General features: G+C 40.4%; 1 protein-coding gene across 4 annotated transcripts; it reads left to right on the forward strand.

Annotated features, from left to right (window-relative positions):
* The first annotated feature begins 924 nt into the window (after positions 1-924).
* Positions 925-19,917, forward strand: crtc1b (CREB regulated transcription coactivator 1b). Of its 4 annotated transcripts, none has more exons than XM_056378332.1 (14): positions 925-1,057; positions 3,269-3,385; positions 3,925-4,050; positions 5,035-5,096; positions 5,382-5,476; positions 5,987-6,072; positions 6,157-6,200; positions 7,120-7,343; positions 8,203-8,354; positions 8,492-8,731; positions 9,413-9,499; positions 12,321-12,407; positions 12,510-12,684; positions 13,647-19,917. In XM_056378332.1, the coding sequence occupies exons 1-14, from the start codon at positions 932-934 to the stop codon at positions 13,856-13,858; spliced, it is 1,833 nt and encodes a 610-aa protein (XP_056234307.1). In that variant the 5' UTR covers positions 925-931; the 3' UTR covers positions 13,859-19,917. The 4 variants fall into 4 exon arrangements, with proteins under 4 accessions (XP_056234307.1, XP_056234308.1, XP_056234309.1 ...); XM_056378333.1 differs by having other exon boundaries at positions 6,002-6,072; XM_056378334.1 differs by lacking the exon at positions 9,413-9,499.
* The last annotated feature ends 117 nt before the right edge of the window (positions 19,918-20,034 follow it).

Raw genomic sequence — 20,034 nt, forward strand, 5'->3', positions numbered from 1 at the left:
GCCTGTGATTTGTAACATATGTGACACAGATGCACCTTTCCCTGCAGTTCATTAATTGCTTATAATTTGAAACACTAGCTGTTTTTTTTTTACCTCACTTCATTTCATTTTTACTATTTGATGTGTAAATATCCATGTCTACTTTATTGTTGCCATTAATAAAGGGTTGTTTAAGCTATAATTAATGAACATTATTAATGGTTAGGGTTAGAGGATAGCAACATATGGTTTGCCAGGTTGTGTGAAATCTTTCCCCGGCATGACACTTTCGTCTTTTTAGCCAATTACCTTATTATATTTTTTTCTTGGTGTTAATCACAGAAACCCTGGGGAAATGTCATATTATTCCATCATAGGGGTACTGTAAGGTTGCAACCATCAATTATTTTCATTATTAATACATGTCACGTTTATTTTTTCTAATCGCTTGTCGATTGTTCAAGCCCAGAATAACATATAAGGCAATAATTGTTTTAATTTGTACTGACCAACATTCATAAAACCCAAGGATATTGATATTACTGTGATAGAAAACTGGGGCAACTAGCAAATATTCACATATGAGAAGCTTGTACCAAGAATGTTCCTTGAATTCTTGGCATTTCTGCTCAAAAAAAACTTTTGGGTTCTCAAAATTGTTGTCAATTTTCAGTATCGGTTACTGGGTCCCTGGGGAAATTGTGAAACTGTACAGTGGGCACCAACAGGGGCCCAACAACAAAGTTTTGCCCCCGGTGCTCCTCAGGAGGAGAGTCCAGTCATGTTTGTGCTGTTTCATTGGAGACTCACCCACCTACAAACCCTGGGCTACTGGCAGCAGCTGCAGAGGCAAAAGGCGAAATAGCAGACACGCTGACCGTGCGCAATGACGACACAACAAGGCCCAGGCGTAGTGCGTAACGTAACATTCCATTGAGAAGAAGAGGGAAAGATGGCGTCCTCTAACAATCCTCGCAAATTTAGCGAAAAAATCGCTTTGCATAATCAGAAACAGGCGGAGGAGACTGCTGCGTTTGAAGAAGTGATGAAAGACTTGAACATCACCAGAGCTGCACGGGTAAGACGCGCACACCCCCGGCTGTTTACATTTTGTTACATCGCTGTTTTTGCAGCTAACGAACGCTGCGGAGATAAATCTGAACGTTGGGATGCTAAAGTGGCTAAAGTTAATATTAACGTCCTCAATGTTATCTGCACCGGTGCAACACCACAAAATCACGTTTTCACCCTGCCTGCAAAATAAAAAGCACCCTGGCCTTCCTCAGGGTAGTATAGCATGTGCAGCGTTAACCAGCTTATCTAGCCTGTGTAATGTGCACCTGTGCTCTTGTATGTGGATGGTTTGAGCAGCTGACATTGCAAACACATCGGCTGGCATGTAAATCACAGTATAATAACATGTTTGGAAAGTCAGCTGCTGGAAACTGCATAGGAGCAGCATCTCTGTGAGGGATCGTATGTGATAACCAGTGACTGTCCTCTTTAGGTTAACCATCTACTACTAGCTTGACGTTACCCGTTACACCAGCTCGGCAGCTATTTGTTAACAATAAGCAAACATCAGACTTTTCGGAAATAAAGACAGCTCTAAATGGCCCACATGTCTGTTTTCCTAGCTCTAACAGTTTAGTTTAGTCAGTGTACATTAACGTTAAGTCAGCATAACTTTGTCAACTTTCTCTCAACGATGGTAAACAGATGAGTTAACCACCAGGGCTGCAACTAACAGTTTTATTTGTGTATAAAATGTTGGAAAATTGTAGAAAATGACCGTTATAATCCAACAGCCCAACACGATGTCTTCAAATATTTTGTTTTGTTCCACCAACGGCCCAAAACACAGATATATTTGGTTTACTATTATGTAGGACAGATAAAAAAACAAAGAAACAGTAGATTCTCTAATTTGAGAAGTTGGGAAGCAAATGTTGGTCGTTTTTGCTTGAGAAAAATAACTGAAATTAATTGAATTATTCATTTATCAGAAACTACCTATTCATTTTCTGTCTGTTGAGTTATGTTCCAGCTCCATTATCAATAAACCTGCTGATTATTATTATCCCATGTTTAGTCAAGAGCTGGAAAGAGTGCTTGGTTTGTCCTTTATTACATTGATATAAAATAAGTGATTTTCATCATTTAAGTAATCAATTAATAAGAATTGACATTGGTTCCAGCTGCTAAAATGGGACTAGCTGCTCTGCTTTATATAATTGTAAGTTAAACAGGCAATTTTAAGATGACACTTTGGGCTCAGACATTGTGATAAGAATTTTTCACTATTTTTTTTACATTTCATAGACTAAACAATTGATTTATTTTTCAAAATAAAATCTACAGATTAATTGATAATTGAAATAATTTAGTTGCAGTCCTAGTTTCCTCTATAAAGTATCATAAAATAGGGAAACATGCCCATTATAATTTCCTCAAATAAAAGTTATTGGATTATAGTCCAATAACATTCAGTTAACAAACATATAAATCACAGTGACGAAGCAAATCTCAATATTTTAGAAGCTGAAACAAGGCAATGTTTTTTTTTCAACTTTCAACTAAAATGATTCATCAATTATCAAAATTGTTGCCAATTTTTGGCCAGTCAATTGATCAAGTAGTCGTTTCAGCTCAATGTACCACAAAAAGGAACAGCTTGTTGCCAGGAAACGTTTGGGCTAATTGTCGGCCCTATTGCTGGAAATGATGCCCACTTAGCACACGCTGCATCAGTGTAAACCTGAGCTGTACTGTCATTTACTGCATGGAGAAGAATTGAATTAACTTCTCTCAGATTTGTGGTCTCTGCCAGATTTCTTTGTGTTTCCATCCAAACATCCGTCCATTGCATTTGTTCAGATCAATCTTACTGCAGTTCATTATTGGTAGAAGAGGCCTTCCATCACATGTCACACATAATGACATACATGTCTTTTGTGACTGATTTCTCTATGAAGACGTGTGGCTGATGTACTAGCCAGATGTGTTACATGGAAAGTCTGATCTGTAATTGCACCAGCTGTCAGTCAGGTGTCACTCACATCAGCTGATGTGGTCTTTATTTGCTATGAAAGATGTTGTCTGCCTCTTGATTGTTCATGAAACAGCCACATCTGCCTGTCTCACCATGTTTCGTCTGTCAGTTAATGAAATCATTAATCGTTCATTTCACCACTGTGGACTGGCAGGTGTCATTCATTTTTAGCATCACTTTTTTTGTGAATCAGATCAGTCATTCACTCATGCTTTCATGCAATTTTACTTTGCACAGTTGCAGTTACAGAAGACCCAGTATTTGCAACTAGGGCAGAATCGTGGACAGTACTATGGAGGCTCACTGCCCAATGTCAATCAGATTGGAAATGGCAACATTGACCTGCCTTTTCAGGTGAGCCCTTAGCCTCTCGGCTGGTAAATCAAAGGTTTGTTCTCGAACAGTGTACCTTTTTTAGTTGTTGGCGATAATATTGGACACACAAAGGCTGCAGTTATCTGTAGTATTGGTGAAAGATTGGCTCAAAACAGTGAATAAAGCAATTAAAGAAAGTCTGCAGGCTTAGCTTAGGTTATGACGGTAGTAAAGTGTCCAGAAACCACCTGCTGGTCAAAGCTGCAAGGTCCGACCGGTTTTATCTTGGTTCAAGAATGAAAGAATGAAAGGATGAATGAAGTGTACTACAAGGCATACCAGTTCTACCCTGCAGTGTAATTTGGTTCCAAAATTTTTAAGTATATCATTGCTTGTCACGGCTTTCCATCTTTAAATACATTTGCCAACTCGAGCATCAGTATGGGGGGCCCATGGCTTGACTCATTTTGAAATGAACACATTTGCACCATTAATCCTAAGACATTATCCAAAGACATAGTTTTGCTGTGTAAGTAAGTGGTTTTGCTGGCCTCATTCACCTGGTGTGCTCACTCTAGAACTCGGTGCTGGATACCAGTCGGACAACCAGGCACCACGGGCTGGTGGAGCGTGTTTACCGTGACCGGAACCGCATCACATCTCCTCACCGCCGGCCACTGTCAGTCGACAAACACGGACGCCAAATATCCTTTGTCTGAAAGCGCGTGGGGATGAGGATGTTTTGACTTTATTTGTAGTTGCTCTGCTCTGAATCTGTACCCAGAGCCTGCTTTATCACTGCAGGGTTTACACCTTTGGTCTTGTTTTGGCCTCTTTTTGATAACAGACACTTGGGTGACTTGGACCCCCTTGGCTGTTTCCAAAGACATAACATGATCTGAGTTGGTCTCAAGTGTGAACAGTTTCTGTCCAATTCTCATTGACACAAATACAATGACATTTCATTTCAGCATATTTCATAGTTGCAATGATGGATACACTTTAAAATGAATCCGAACTTGAGATGGGATATAAACTGTATGGGAGGATCTTCCAGCTCTGGCTCTTTATTCACAGTACCATGATAGATGAGAGTTGATTACATGGTTTAGCTAACAGAAGTAAGTAAGGAGTGTAATTGCTATGTATTAGACAAATAACACTGGAATTATTTTGTTTACACAGTGTACTAAACCAGACAAATTTGCATACAAAATGGTTTGTGAGGAATACATGCAGCATGTTAGCATCTGAAACCTCAGAGTGAAACAGTGGATAGTTGCCCAATCCATTTAGAGTGATGTCTCTGCAGTATATGTAGGTCTGACACATGACAAATACCACCAGTTATGGTTTGATACCTCTAATGGTGAGGTATCATCACACAGTGCTGCAGTGTTTGACAGATTTCGATCAAAGTGAGGTGAATTTAAGAGCGTGATATCGAATGATACAATATGAGACAGTGTGTTGTCACACTTCTGTTGACAGGATTATTCTTAGAAATATGTTCCACCATTAGGTAACAAGACGCTGACTGAAGCCCTTTTCAAAGTAATTGGATCCCAGTAACACTTGTGTGTATGTATCAGGTCTATTAGATTGAATCAGCCAAGAGACATAAAAGTATGGATTAGCTTGGATCCATTTTTCATCCCGCCTACTTTATTAGCCTTAACTAAATTCACATTGACAGCTGTCCTTACAGCTCAGTTTACCTCTCCCCACCGCCAGACACTAGCTGGAGAAGGTAAGCCACCTCCCCTTGTCATTTTGCCAAAGTGATAACTGAGGCACAAAACTGGATACAGCTCAATTGCAAAAATTAAAACATGACACCTGTGTATCCGTGTTGATACAAAATTTCCAAACTCAACCAACACAAAGAAGAGCACACATTTGCTGAATGACGGCAAACAAGTGTTCATAACAGTGTGAGATTCTTGATGGGTATGATGCTGTAGACTTGGCTATCTGCCCTCAGTGTGGATTTGGCAGTGATTTTGCTGACATCTCATCTTTCTAACACATACAGGACAAATTCGGACTCTGCCTTACACCAGAGCGCCATGAATCCGAAGCCCCAGGAGGTGTTTGCAGGGGGATCACAGGAGCTGCAGCCAAAACGAGGTAACGGAAGATCCAGTTACAAAGACACAAGGCTGCTTTTATTTATTAATGTGCCAGTGCAGGCGGCAAACCTTAAATGACACAAAAGGGTTGATGTCACAAAGAAGTGGATCTAGACTCCTCATGAAATATTTATAGAGTAAATGGATACTGATCTCTGGCAAAGAACTACTTCAGCATGTAGTATAGCACACAGCTGGCTGTAGAGAAGTGACATCTCTTAATGAAGCTGACTCAGGATGATCTAGAGAGCAGGATCAATAATTCACTGATTATCCATGGATTATGTCTTTTTATGTGTGAGGCTCTGCTATAATGAAGCCAAGATTGGCTGGCATCCACAATCTGTCTGGTGGTCACCTTGCTATTTTTAGAGACTCGGCAATCTAGTGCACAGCAATATATTCTGCATGACTGGGTGGGATATTGATGACTCATTTCTTGCACTGATTTGAATTGTTGTGTATTTTGTCATAGCAAGCAACTGTGTCTTGCTGTTTCACTAATTAGTACTGCTGCTAACAGTGCCTGGGACGGAGAATTCAGAGTCAAATGCAGACAAGGATGCGCAGAAACAGTTGTGGAATGATAAGAAGGTACTGATGGGAGAGGGAAGGGCTGCAACCTGTACACTTGTTAAGGTACAAGATTTGCAGCTCATGATTACGTTTTCTCCTCAGGATGATGCATCAAAGCCCAACGCGTGTGATGTCCCGGGAATCAAGTGAGTGGCTCAAGTGTATTGTATTATTATTCTTTACAGTGAAACTCTGGGGTTAGTTACACAGCCATAAATAAGTCATGCTGTAAGTGCACCGATACAAGACAGCCGGTCTAGCTACACTAGAAACATGCTGGAAAGGCACTTAAACACGCTGCATGTAGTCCTACAGGAAATGACCCAGATGCTGGTATAACACATCTGATCCCAGTGAAAAGCAGAGTCTGGAAAGCAGTCATTGGTGCTTTTAATATTATTGTAAGAGTCGTCTGTTGTTCCCTTTCAGCACCACTTAATTTAAAATGAGGTTTAAATAAATGTTATGCTGTCCAAGTCACTAATGGATCACTGATGCTAAAATAGTACAGGAATCAGAAATGTTCCTCCCACAGTAATTAAATATAGTTTCATACACGGACTAATCCTAAATAACAGCTCTTAAGTGTTCTCTGGTGCTGTTAAAGGTTTGTTTACATCTGTAATGTTTGTCATGGGCCTGCATTTTCAATTCTAATAATTTATGAAGCATAAAATTCAGTCATTTCAGTCAAACTCGAGCAATGTCATATTTCACTGACCGGGCCTTGTAGTTTTCCCCGTCATGTGGCCAGTCACACTACATTAAAGTTCTGCTAAGGCGAAAAAAGTTTTATTGGCATGACATAAGTTATGTTACGTCTGTTGAAATGCACTTTTAAAGGATTTTTAATTTCAAGGAAAATCATGACAGTAACATTATTGGTTCATGAATGGCCAGATTTAAATAGGTATTGAATTATGTCATGAAGTATCAGTGTCTTTAGTTAAAAAATATTGGCATCTTTGTTGATCAAAGTCTAGACCACATATTGTGTCACAGAAAAACTAAAAAGCGTTTCTCATGACTGATGGAACTCTTTTTTTCTTTTTCTTTTTTTTTTAGTATATTCCCATCACCAGACCAGGAATTGAACCCATCCGTGCTCCCAGCTGCACACAACACCGGCGGTTCGCTGCCTGATCTGACTAACATCCAGTTCCCTCCTCCGCTATCCACCCCGCTGGACCCCGACGACACCGTGGCCTTCCCCTCCCTCAGCTCGTCCAACAGCACAGGCAGCCTGACCACCAACCTCACCCACCTTGGCATCAGCGCTGCCAGCCACGGTAACAACCTGTCATTCATGCTCGCCATGTGAGGAGGTAGAGTGATGGGAAAAACCTCTGTATGCTTTACACTCACACTTCACTTAAATTTTTATTACGAGCATAGTTGTAACACAAAAAACATTTTGTAGTTATTTGGAGTTTATTTGGAACTGGATAGTAGGTAAAATATTTAGTTTGAAACAGCCACAAAGTAAAACAGTAGAAGATATCAAACCTAAGAGTTGCTACTGTAATATTAGTTGTGTTTTCCCTTTATATCATTTGCCTATACAGCAATTTGTGAAACAAAGCTCAAAAATATGTCAGCGATATTCTCAAAATGCCAAAAAGTAACAGGATTCTATTCTACGCTCATATCTGCGACCTCAAGTGAAAGCACATGCAGTGTTGGCATGAGTGCTGAGTCTGGATCAGCAGACTGTTGGCTGCCTTTTCATCATTTCCGATGACTTGGCCTTTCTGAGCTGATGATCAGTTTGGCTCAACAGCATCAATTAGTCACAGCCTCTCATATTTGAACCCGAAGAACCACGTAGGAGCTGTACAAAAGCACAATGGACTTGTGTCTTGGTCATATGCTATTCTGCGGTAAACTCTTACGCATTCCACACACTAAAGCTGCAACAGTTACTTGAATTGAGCAAATATTTTGATAATCGATTCATCATTTTTTAAGAATAAAATGCCAATATTCTCTGGTTCTAGCTTTTCAAATATAGTATTGGAGTAATAGAGTGTTTCCTGACATTTTATAGACCAATTGACGAATTGATTAATTGAGAAAATAATCAGGGGATTCGGTAGGTCTGAGTTGAGTTGAGTTGAGTTGTATTCACCTGTATTTGTTTCTTCCCAGGGATCCCTACCTCCTCTCAGCCCACCATGACTGTCACGGCACAGCGCCGGCAACCTCCTGTGGTGCCGCTCACCCTCACCTCTGACCTCCATCTTCAACAGTCCCCGCAGCAGCTCTCACCCACCCTGTCCTCACCTGTTAACATCACACAAGTAAGGAGCTGCTGGGCCAGTGTACAGTTGTGGCCTGGGTGGTGTTTTTATAACAGTAAAGCACTTTGACTCTAGGAGGGTAAAGAGTTGAAATTACACACAAACCCTAAACAGAGTGTGTATGCGTCTTTCTTCAGGCCGTGCCAACGGAGTCGTTGACCCTGGAGCAGCAGCTCGCCCAGTACCCCCTGTTCAACCAGTTGACGGCTCAGGCCCAGGCCCAGCTGCTCAGCGACCTGCAGAAGCAGCAGCAGGCCCTGCCGCAGGGCATCCAGCTCATCGCCTTGCCAACTCAGGCCTCTACTGGTACAGTCACCGCCACTGCAAGCAGCCCCTCACCAGACAGCCAGACGACCGCCAGCATCAGCATCAGCTCGGTAAGGAGCCAGGAAGTCTAATCAGAGACTGGAAGCAGAGATAAAACAAACAGTTAACCTGATGAAATGACTGGGACTGTTTTGCTTATTCTTAAGGTTCTATTCATTTTGTCACTTTATTGTTCAACCCAGAACACCCAGTGAATATCTTCACATCCTTTTTATGCTACAGGACTTTTACATTAATTTGTCATTTTTTTTAGAATAACTCACCTTATTTACTCTTGACTATCAGATCATTTTTATTAGTTGTGTGATGATCAGGAAGATGCTAACAGGGTTTTTTTTAAAGCTGACAAATTCTTCTCACCATTTGAAACTTTTAGCATTTTCTATAGTTTTCTCAGCTTTTGTGTAGTTTAAGGCATTTTGAGATACAGTAGGAGGAAATTGGCTTATATAGACTTATACGAAAGACATATACACCTTTGACCACTCTCTATAACACAACAATAACTTCAGCTATGATATCAGATGTTACTGTTCCACAGTCACATTTTCCAGCCACAGAGTTGCCCCACAGTTTATCAGCTGGTGATTCCTAATACTTCCCACTTGCATGTATACACTTTATACATACTGAGCAGGTCCTTGGCTGATGCCCTCTCACACCCCGTCCTTTGAAGTTTGTGTGTGCCAGGCATGAAGCTTAGTGCTAGCTAACCCTCTTCCCTCCAACAGTACCGCAATCAGACTGGCTCACCAGCCACTCAGTCTCCAACCTCCCCAGTCTCCAATCAAGGCTTCTCCCCCGGCGGCTCGCCTCAAGTAAGGGCCCACCCACCGAGCTAGCTGCTGTTTGGGGAAGGGCTTTGCGTCTGGGGGGAAAGCTAATTGTAGATGAGTTAGGCTGCTTTTCATTCTCTGTATCAGCAGTTAACCACTCATGGTGTCAACAGCTGCATAACTCATTTCTTCATCACCACTGTCACTGTTCACTGTGTGCATGACAACATGGCGATAGTTTGTTGATGGAGGCCCGACCATTTGTTACTGTGAACATGTTAATGTTCATTTGAGCTACACATGATTGAATCTTATGTTCGTTTGTGGTGAGCTGCAAGATGAAGACAAGAGGTCTCAGATTGTTGTGAATAGACTAAATAGTGTTCCACAGGTAAATTATGAAGTAGTGTATTGGCTACAACTGTGATACACTCATCCTGTTGGGAAAGTTTCCCTAAGAGACCATTAATCTAAGGGCAAGGAAGTCCTCATCATTGAGGCCTTTTCTCCTGTAGAAGTGAAACATGAAATACGGTAATACACAAAACACACATTTTTGTAACTTCCCATCAGTCTCATACCTGCAGTTTGAGCGGTAAAATCATTTTCTCTGGCAGTAAGCATTTTTCAGTCTTGAGTGTCTCTGAGCTCATCATCCATGCCGGCCGTTATTCTTGGCTGTTTTCTGCAGTAAAGACGTTGGGAGATGCTATGAACCCGATGCCAATCATGATGCTTATATTTGCTCCGTGGCAGCAAAACACCAGATCATGAAGCCTTCAGAAACACCTGCAGGTTACCCTGGACTACCAAAACATATTTATGGCTGACTATTAACAGTTTCACTATAAACTAGGGCTGCAAATGAAATCGAAATATAATCGAAATTGCAATATGAACTGAAGTGGCAACAGCTGCCATTTTTTTTGATAAAGGTAAAATGTGTCTGAACATTTTTGTGCATTATTAGCACCATCAGCATTGTGGTGCTGCAGAGACGCCCCGGCCTACAAATCATATTCTCCAGACCTTTTTTTTTTTTTGTATATCGTTCAGCCCTTCTATAAACAGACTTGAAAACACTCGCTAGCCTAGCAACTTTAAGGCTACGAACAACCCATAATGCAACACTCTCAGTAGAAGGGCCTGTTAAAGCAGTCCTCTCTGCATTCAGAAAGAATATTTGATGTTCTGAACATGTAATTGTCTAGTCTTTGAATATAAGACAACTTCCACTTTTTCCAACGTAATTCCCAGAAAAAAATATCTTGTTATATTCTGGCCAATATCATATCAGTTGTTTTTTGGTTTAAAATTTGAACTAAGTTGAAATACGTTTCTTAATTGATTGGTTGTGTGTTCGTTCCCTCAAACAGACTTTATTTCAGAATAATTCTCCCATGTATTTTGGGTCATTGGAACACAACTCTGCCTCCATTTACATCTGCTATTTACATACACACAAACACAACATGTCGCTGCCTCCTGTGGGGAAGAGTCATCAGAGCTTTATTCCATCTTCTATAAAACATTTGGCAGAGAGGAAAGGACAGCTGCATGTGTTTTAATAATACACGTTATGTGTTCAGTGTTTTTCAGGGTGCATGGCCACTTAATGGCTAAAGGCCACATCAAGAAAAGCCATTACTCTGTCAAAAGCTGAAAGATAAGATGTCAGAAAAATGAAAATAACAGGTTTTTTAGTTAATGTGAGAAAGCTGACTTGGAAATACGAGGAGGAGGGACTCGAAAAGGGAAAAAGTACAGAGGTAAAGATCAAATCTAGACCAGCTAAGACTTTCACACACTGATTAATGTCCTCGGCTTCAGTAACTAAAAGGTTAACGTTGGAAATGGTTAGACTGGGACTCCACCACTAAAAGAAAGCCAATCACACAGTGTTGACTCTGGGTCCAGTGGTGCTTTTCTCATTGCAAGAATATTTGAAAGGGAAAACCTGGTATTTGTCTGCCCGGTGGTGTTCTCACATTTTACTCACCTCTTTCATTGCAGAGATGTGGAACATGAAGGCTCGGGCAAGAGTGACACTGAGTGGGGGAAAGAGCCTCTGTAGATTTCCAAAAGCACTTAAATTCAAAAGAAATCATCTCAAATGCTTGCCTCTTAGTCTAAGTGGAGGTAAAGGAAATCCCTAGATATCCTGTATAAGGTAGAGTGGTGGATGAAAGTGTTTGAGATGGTTTCTGTTGAATAGATGTTTTTGCTGTTGGGTCATTGTGCTCTTTGCCCTCATCAACCTTGTTCTTGTTGGAGTCCACGTTTTTCAAATCTCTTCAGCAGTAGCAAATGAACAATAGTTGTAATGAACTAAAATATGAGAATAACCCTTGTTGTTGCCAGATGCCAGAATTTCCCTTTAACAAATTGATTTGTGTTTGTGTCGTCATGAACAGGGCTGCCGCACTGTTGTATATCCCTGTCTCCAGGGACGGGACAAACAACCACACCATGTTCATTCTCCCATTCCATGTCTTAGGGTTTCTTTTTTTTTTTCATTTGAAATTATTAGGTGTGTTTGTTTAATTTGAATAATAAATCATAAAGAAAATCCCTTTTTTTAAAGTTTTTTTCGAGCGTTTCATTCACCTCTTTTTGTCTCTCGACCACGACAGCTCTAATCCAGAAAACCATTTGCTTCGGTCACTGCTCGGTCTGACAGTTGTGTCACTTTGTGTTTTGCTTGTGTTTTCTGTTCTTCCTTCGCTGAAATGTCTGCTTGTGGGCCCAGATAACCTGCCCTCTGGCTAATATTGCTTTTTTTTGTGTGTGTGTGTGTGTTTTTAATTGTTGCTGCTTTCTTACCAGTTGTTCTGAATTTTTTGGTTTACTTCTCTTCCTCCAGCACATCCCTGTGGTGGGCAGTATATTTGGCGACTCCTTCTATGATCAGCAGTTGGCATCGAGGCAGACCAATGCACTTTCTCACCAGGTGACACAGAACGCTCAGAAAGCCAATAAGCAGCAGTGACAGAAATGTTTTCATCAGAAAGTCACTGACTCAAACGCCACGTTTCAATTCTCTGATTTCTAGCTGGAGCAGTTCAACATGATCGAGAACCCCATCAGCTCCACCAGCCTTTACAACCAGTGCTCCACCCTCAACTACACACAGGCGGCCATGATGGGCCTCACTGGGAGCAGCCTACAGGACTCTCAGCAGCTGGGCTACAGTAACCACGGCAACATCCCCAACATCATCCTAACAGGTAGCCACACCAGCCAGTCCATTAGATATACTTTTGCCCTATTCCACTTGAGTTTGACCATGAGCACATGGGACTCATTTAAACACAGTTATGTGCTTATCTACTTCACAGTTTGGATGCTGCAGCGTAACTGCGGAGTAGTATTGAGTTTAACTTCTTTCCCAGGATGAAATTACCTCCCTCTTCCAGCGCAAGATGACAGTGATGACATGTAGGAATTTATTTATGGTTAAATGCAGGATATAGTAACAGTGATATCGTACTCGCCCCCAGTGAAAGTTGAGATATCAGAATGCAGCCATGTTACTAAATGTATGTCCAATATGTCTGACCACATTCTGTTGTAAACATCCATCGCAGGTCACAGACTGACTTGAGGCTGTACTCGGATTGTCCTGTGCAATGAGGACATTTTTTGTAACATCACTGGTGCTCATGTTTGTTTTATCTCTAAATAAAGTGGCTAGATAATCTGTTTTATGCAGCCCGCATGATTGTCAGTCTGCCTGTGTTTGTTGCTCCACTGGACCTATTTTTAGTGCCGTCGCTGTGTTCAGAGATCTCAACAATTACTTTGGAAAGTGCAATGTCACATAAACAACAGAACTGCGGCACAGGGTTAGAAAAAGACTCTCCACACGTCACATGGTGGCATTATATGATCCTTTAAGCTCAAAATAATATTTTAACGATATTTGTTCTGGCTTTATGTGTAATTGTGTGTAATAATTCTTTGTATTTATTGTTTTCTTTTCCCAAATTATATAAGTGTCAAATGACAGCTTGATTAAAATGTTCAAAATAACATAACCAGTGTAACATAATAGAAAATAGTTTGTAGTTACTGTTGCCATTTAAGAAATGCAGATACCTCTTTAAATTTATTGTAAAAAAAACATTGGACTGTCCCGTGTTTCTCAGACGTCAGTATCACCATCTTTCTCTATTGTCTCATTTCTCAGTCACAGGCGAGTCTCCTCCGAGCCTCTCCAAAGAGCTGACCAACTCTCTGGCCGGTGTTGGTGATGTCAGCTTCGACGCAGACTCTCAGTTTCCTCTGGACGAGCTGAAGATCGATCCACTCACCCTGGACGGACTGCACATGCTCAATGACCCCGACATGGTGCTCGCCGACCCCGCCACCGAGGACACGTTCAGGATGGACAGGCTGTAACGTTAGAGGCCGACTGTGGCCAAGAACAAGAAGGGGAAAAAAAAAAAAAAAAAAAACACACTAACTTGTGAATGGAGAGAAGCAAAGGGCAGGATGAACCCTCTCCCTCGTTGCATGGCTGTCCAGCTGTCCGACCTCGCCCTCGACTCCGTGAAGCCCTTTGAAACGATGCGCCACCAAAAGACAACAGGGAAAAAGACATCCAGTGGCTTGCCGGGGAATGGCCTCGCTGTCGTTTTGAATGAGATTGGTCGCTCAGCGCTTTCGCTAGCCTGCTGTGTTTACAGTGTACCATTACATGCCACATATATTCCAAAAACGCACATTTGACTTTTTTTTTTTTTTTTTTTCTTTTCATATCCACTGTACTATTTGTTTTTGTTCATAATTTGCTCGTAGCAGGAAGCTGCTAGGACATTGGGCTAAACCATTCCCGTTATAACGGCTGTGTTCAAAAACAAACAAAAAAGAAAAAAACTTTGCTTTCCTGTACCCGGCAATCAAATGAATCGGTTTTTCCCATCATGCCGTAACGGCTTTCTATTTCACACTCAAAGCTTTATTTTTTGACAACCAAATGTTATTTTCATCATGTACTGTATGTTTTGATGCTTTATGTATTTATATGTTCTATTTATTTATTTGGTTAAAGATTTTATATTCCATTTCATAATTTAAATTTGATGCCAAAATGCTCTCTGTAGGCATAGTGTAAAATTGCACTGATGTAATTTGTGTCTATTTATTAATTACTAACATATTTATATATGTGTTTGTTAAGCTACTTGGTTAATGAAGGAGTGCAAAACCTCCCCATAGTTGCTCTTTGGTGTTCGATGTGCCATTCTCTGATGTGGGACGTGGTAGACGTTGCCATGCTGCAGCCCAGCGGTCAAATCAAAATGTCATAGTTTCCAGAAATGGATTTGGGTTTTATGCCATTTGAATTAATTCTTTTCTGAGAAAATCATCAGGTATTTCTATTTAACTAGAAAGCAAGAGAAACATGTCCAAATTCATTTTCTGCCAGTGAAAAGCCAATATCCATGCAGACTGAAGCTGTCTGTTTTTAAACCAGAGAACACTAAAATCTTAAATCTTTTTCACTGTGAAATCACCTGATTTTGCCTTACATGAGTATTCTACTGTTCTACTTAAGTGTCTAATGTGACAGCGTATTTTCGTAACTTATTGTAACATTTTTCTTGTATTTGAGAGGAACTTAACTTTTGATTAGTGATACTTGTGGTTATGTTGTGTAAGGTTTGACAAATCAATGTACTGTATTTTGTAGCGGTACAGTTTATAGCCAAATTGTTGATGTTTTTTAAAGTGGGGCAAAAAAAAAAAACTAAATGAAAAAAACTCAAAAGGACGGGTTTAAAGTGTTTGAGAAGTAGTGCAATTATGGGGAGGCTTTTTGCTCCTTGACAGGGAAGCTCTAACAAAAACGCTACTGACCTTTGCAACAGGGGTCATCAATAACAAAAGTACCATACAGCAAATAGGGGTTTTAAATATTGATTGAAGGATATGTAACAGTATCAAAGCCTTCAAATGGTTGTATTCGTTAGACGCCGTCTTGCAGTCTCAGAGTTTATGAAGATAAGGATATTTTTATTACAGTGAGTAAACTGAATGAAGTAGAAAAAGGCTACGTAAAGATTATGTTTAAGAAAGAATATGAGTGTATTTATATATTTAAAGTATTTTATGCAATTTTTTTTTTTTTGCCAGCACCAACACCGGCCCCGTTCCATTCAAAACAAGCAGGGATCTAATAGAGTCTAAAAGAGTTCACACAAATCTGAAAATGTACATCCCGACATCATCTCTAGCTACGTCCATGACACAGTTGTCTTTTGCCAAAAATGTGTCAAAACAAATTGTGTCAAATTTTAAGATTCACGTCAGATGTCGGTCCGCTTCAGCCTTTTGTCAGAGTTTCCCTGAGAGTTGTGTGTAGGTCTGTGGGATCATGTTTGGTATATTGTAATGTTCATGTACAGACGTGCTAATCATTTACTCACCTAAAGCGCTGTTGGGAAAAGTTCCCAACCCCCTCCCCTCCTCTTCCCGAAAAGGAATCACGTTTGGTTTACTGCACTCCTCTACAGTTGTACAGTTGGTTTCAGTTGAAGTGTTTCTTGTCTGCTGTACACCTCCATCAAAGGTTTTGTTTGCCTTCAACAGATCTGTGATTCCTATGCAAATGAGACAAAAAATGACCCTCAAAGGAAAAAAAAAAAATCCACCTGCTGATGTTTTATTGTTTAACACATTCCAGGAGTTAAGCTGGATTTATGCTTCGGAGATGGTGTGGTAATGGAGACCTCCTCAAGAATGTAACTACACACTGCAGCTACAGCTGGAAGTGTGATTGGTCAGCTTGGCCTGCTTGTGTTCTCTGTGACCTGTTGCTGATGCTGGTAGAAATCGCTGACAGTCACATTTTCAAGGGAGGGTCAGTAATCTCCTCTTCAATATCACTCCACAAATTTATATTGTGAGCTAGAGAAGCCACAACTTTCCCTTTTGCAGTATTGCACATCTAAATTATTACTAAATTATTACTTTTGTGCATAAGATATACAAACTTGTACAGACATGATAGAGACAAGGATTTCAAGGGCTCTGTTGACCGTCACAAAATAACAGAAAAAGTGGAAATGATGAATGATCATCTCTGTTCAGCTGCTGGACAAATGTGTGTTTTTGAGATTAAGCTCCTTTGTATCCCTATAGAACATGAAAGAAAAGATGTAGTCTTCTTTAGTTGGAGAGTACAGTGTATAATGAGTGCAGGACGTGGAGTTTTGCAGTGGTGCTATGACAATCAACGAGTGAAATCGTACGCTGAGCTATAAATGAATCTGCCAGAGAAGCATAAATCCAGCTTTACTTTGAAATGAAGTGTCTTTTCTTTCTTTTCTTTTTCTTTCTTTTTTTTGTACATCACTCACCCTGCCTGTTCTGTCTCTAATCACTCTTGGATAGTCTCTACATTTTTCACAATTCCCGTCCACCTTAATGCATACTTCCTCTCTGCCTCTTCTATGAATTTCTTCCTGTGTGACTGTTGAACTTTGGTGCGAAACTGCTGCTCCAGAAAGAAACCCTTTCTCTCTAATCCTAAAGGAACTGATGCCAAACTTGACCTACTCTTAATGTTTTAGATCAGTGGAACATTTTACTGTAGTGAAACATTTGTCACGGGCCAGGTACTCATTGAAGGAAGAAAAATAAACAAAACAAAAAAAAAAAAGGCCCAGAAATGCACAACACTTTACCAGGAGCTGATTTTGTGTATCTAAAGTTGGGATTTTTCCTCAGAGTCACTGAAACAAATGTATAGAGCTCATTCTTTACATGTTTCCAAAGGTTTTTATTCCTAAAAGAAAAAAAATACGTATTGTCTTAGACCCGAACGTCACTGCTGCGTTACCAATAATGCCAGTGTGTTGAGCTTTCCTGTCATTTCTTTTCTCTCATCCTGCTGAATAACAGTCATTCACACTGACCTTGTACATACACTATAGCTGAAACAAAATGCATGACTAAACTGACAGTCCAAACCTCTAAATGAGAAAAGGCCTTCTATAGCTCCGCAGGTTTGATTTGTGTAACATAAAGCTATCACCAAGTCTGAAGGGATGCATGTATGGGTCTCTCCTGAGCGACAGTTAACTCCTGTTAAGTGACTCTGTTACCTCCATCTCTGTATAATGCTACTTCACGAATGATAAAAGAATGTATTTTCTGTGGCAGTGTCCTAGTTTGAGCCTGTTGCCAAATGACCTGACGCTTGGAGTTTTCTGGTCCCGGTCTTCTTCTCTTCTCTGCTCTTCGGTTGTCTCTTTCCTCCTCCCAAAAAAACAGACTGTTGCTCGTTCCACTCTCTCTCTTTCTCTCTCTCTCTCTCTCTCTCTCTCTCTCTCTTCCTACTGTAGCATCTCACTGCGTACGAGTCGGTGTAAACAGGCGATTCTCATACTGTCGATCCGGCCGCCTCCTCTCCGTCATCACAACCTTTTGGCTTTCTTGAGAGAATGAAAGGAGGTTCTGTCTCGCCAAGACGGCAGGTTGTGGGAGCTTCTGCATTACGCAGGCAGCTGCATGACATGACAGACACATTGAGCAGATTCTTATCCCATGTTATGTACAGGACTTAAATCTAGCTATGCTGAAGTGGAGTGTGTTTTAAGACATCAGATATGATTGTTTTATGTTGTCGTTGCCTATCATGTCAGGTTCTGGACTGGGTAAAGTGTAATTCTGTTTTTTATTTGATTTTTTTTATGTTTTTGTGCAGTGTTTAGTCCACTAGTTGCTTGGCACTTTATTTGTGACCTCCTGGCTTTTGAGCAGGGACTGTTCTGCCCGATGTGAATGCTGACTGTTTCACACCAGATGTATACTCCGGAGATATTTTCATGTCAAAGAAAAGATGACTTCTATATTTTCCTTTGTAAACTATATTTTGGCTTGTCTTGTTTTTTTTTTGGTTTTTTTTTTGTTATTTGTTTTGTTTTGTTTTTTATCTGTGAAGATTTTAGGAGATGCAAAACTAGAAAGGGCTTACTCCAGTGCAGCTTGCGCTCTTGTGTTGGAAAAGAACGGCGCTCCGAATGTATTTCTCTGTTGGTCATTATCCCCCACATGAAAACCACATTGAGCGATTCACGCTTCACACAGTGACACTAGATCGGCCTCAGTGCAGCAGTTAGTTGCAGTTTGCGTCTTGACTTTGGCCACACGAACTGCTGCCAACAGAGAACTGCACTGAACGCTGCTGCAACACAGTCTCACTTCTTGAAATGATCCAAACTCTGAAATGCAGGTTACATGTTTTGGACATGAAGAAGGTGATTCCATCAAAATGAAAGCATGTGGCCCAGGTCTTCCCCGGGACACCACGCTCTACCAGAGGTTCCCAGCTGCCAAAAAACATCTGGTCGATAAAGCGTGGTGTGCTGGAGAAGAGATGCCAGACATGAGACATGAAGACATAAAGTGGTGACATATGTGACAGGGGTGTTAATGTAGTTGCCATTTTCACTTGTCACACAAAGTGAACAATGACTGTGTAACACTGGTGAAGGTTAGAATTAAATTTAGGCAACTTAACGACTTTGAATAAAGTTAGGACAATGTAGAAAAAAAAAAAAGAAGAAGCGGTTAATAAGGTAAAAGAAATGTAACCATTGATCATCAGAGCTGAAGCTTGGTCGTGGCTACTTCTCACATGTAGAGCCTGAATTTGCGTTTTAAAATACTGGAAACAAACTTCTCAGGCCGATGAACAAAGAATTGGAGGTCCATATTCCAAACATTAAACAGAAGGATGACCTCAGAGTATATTTTACTACGTCCCATGAACTGTTTGGTTCTGACTCATCTGCTTGTTTTAGTTTAAGACTCCCCTCGCTTGCATTACTTCTTAGCACAGCCCATGTTTATGCTGTGTTAAAAAAAGCAGTGAAGCTAAATCTGGGTCCAAACTGAAAAAGCAGATGAGTGAAGTTCATACAGGCGTCCTGTGTTTCAAGGTTTATCCTCAATCCCAGAGCAAAAGGAAAGAGCTGCTGCTCGGTCTTTACTGCTTGTTCCCAGAGTGTTTTAGGTCTGAAATGTCCCTTTAATAACACAGGGTTTTCTACATCGACTAAAAGGCTCTGGAAAAACAGTTTAAATTCCACGTAAAGCTTATAGTGAGAATAGCATTATATCACTGTTGTCCTGTTAGTCGTAGTAAAAGATCTGTAGTTATTTATTTGTTGCCATGTGATTCTCCTTATGTGACAATTTGTTTATAAGATGAAAGAAAAATGTCAATTAAATTGAATGTGGAAGATTTTTCTCTGCACATAGTCTTGATTGGAGAATAATGCTGGTTTAAAAAAAAAAAAAAAAAAAAACTGTCCGGTGTCATTTTACAACATCACAGCGTGTTGCTGTGGACATGCATGATGTTTCGATCCTGTTGTATATTGTCTTTGCTATCGTTTCTATTTTGTAATCTGTATTTCAAAATGCAAAATTTAAAAGATTATTTTGGATATGTGCATGCTTGTGAAATGTTCAGAATGTTGATTTCCACTAAAAGCTGTTGAGTTTGAAAAAAGTCATGTCTGTTACTTAAAGTCAAATGTTTGACCTTGTTTGTAGAGTTAATA

Source organism: Seriola aureovittata, chromosome 6 (assembly GCF_021018895.1).
Source record: "Seriola aureovittata isolate HTS-2021-v1 ecotype China chromosome 6, ASM2101889v1, whole genome shotgun sequence".
Lineage (NCBI taxonomy): Eukaryota > Metazoa > Chordata > Actinopteri > Carangiformes > Carangidae > Seriola > Seriola aureovittata.

Excerpts from the sequence above, each read along its gene's own strand:
- crtc1b (XM_056378332.1), top strand. The coding sequence starts at position 932 with ATGGCGTCCTCTAACAATCCTCGCAAATTTAGCGAAAAAATCGCTTTG. Across the intron at positions 6,201-7,119 it reads TGTGATGTCCCGGGAATCAA|TATATTCCCATCACCAGACC; the intron begins GTGAGTGGCTCA and ends TTTTTTTTTTAG. Across the intron at positions 12,685-13,646 it reads CCCCAACATCATCCTAACAG|TCACAGGCGAGTCTCCTCCG; the intron begins GTAGCCACACCA and ends CTCATTTCTCAG.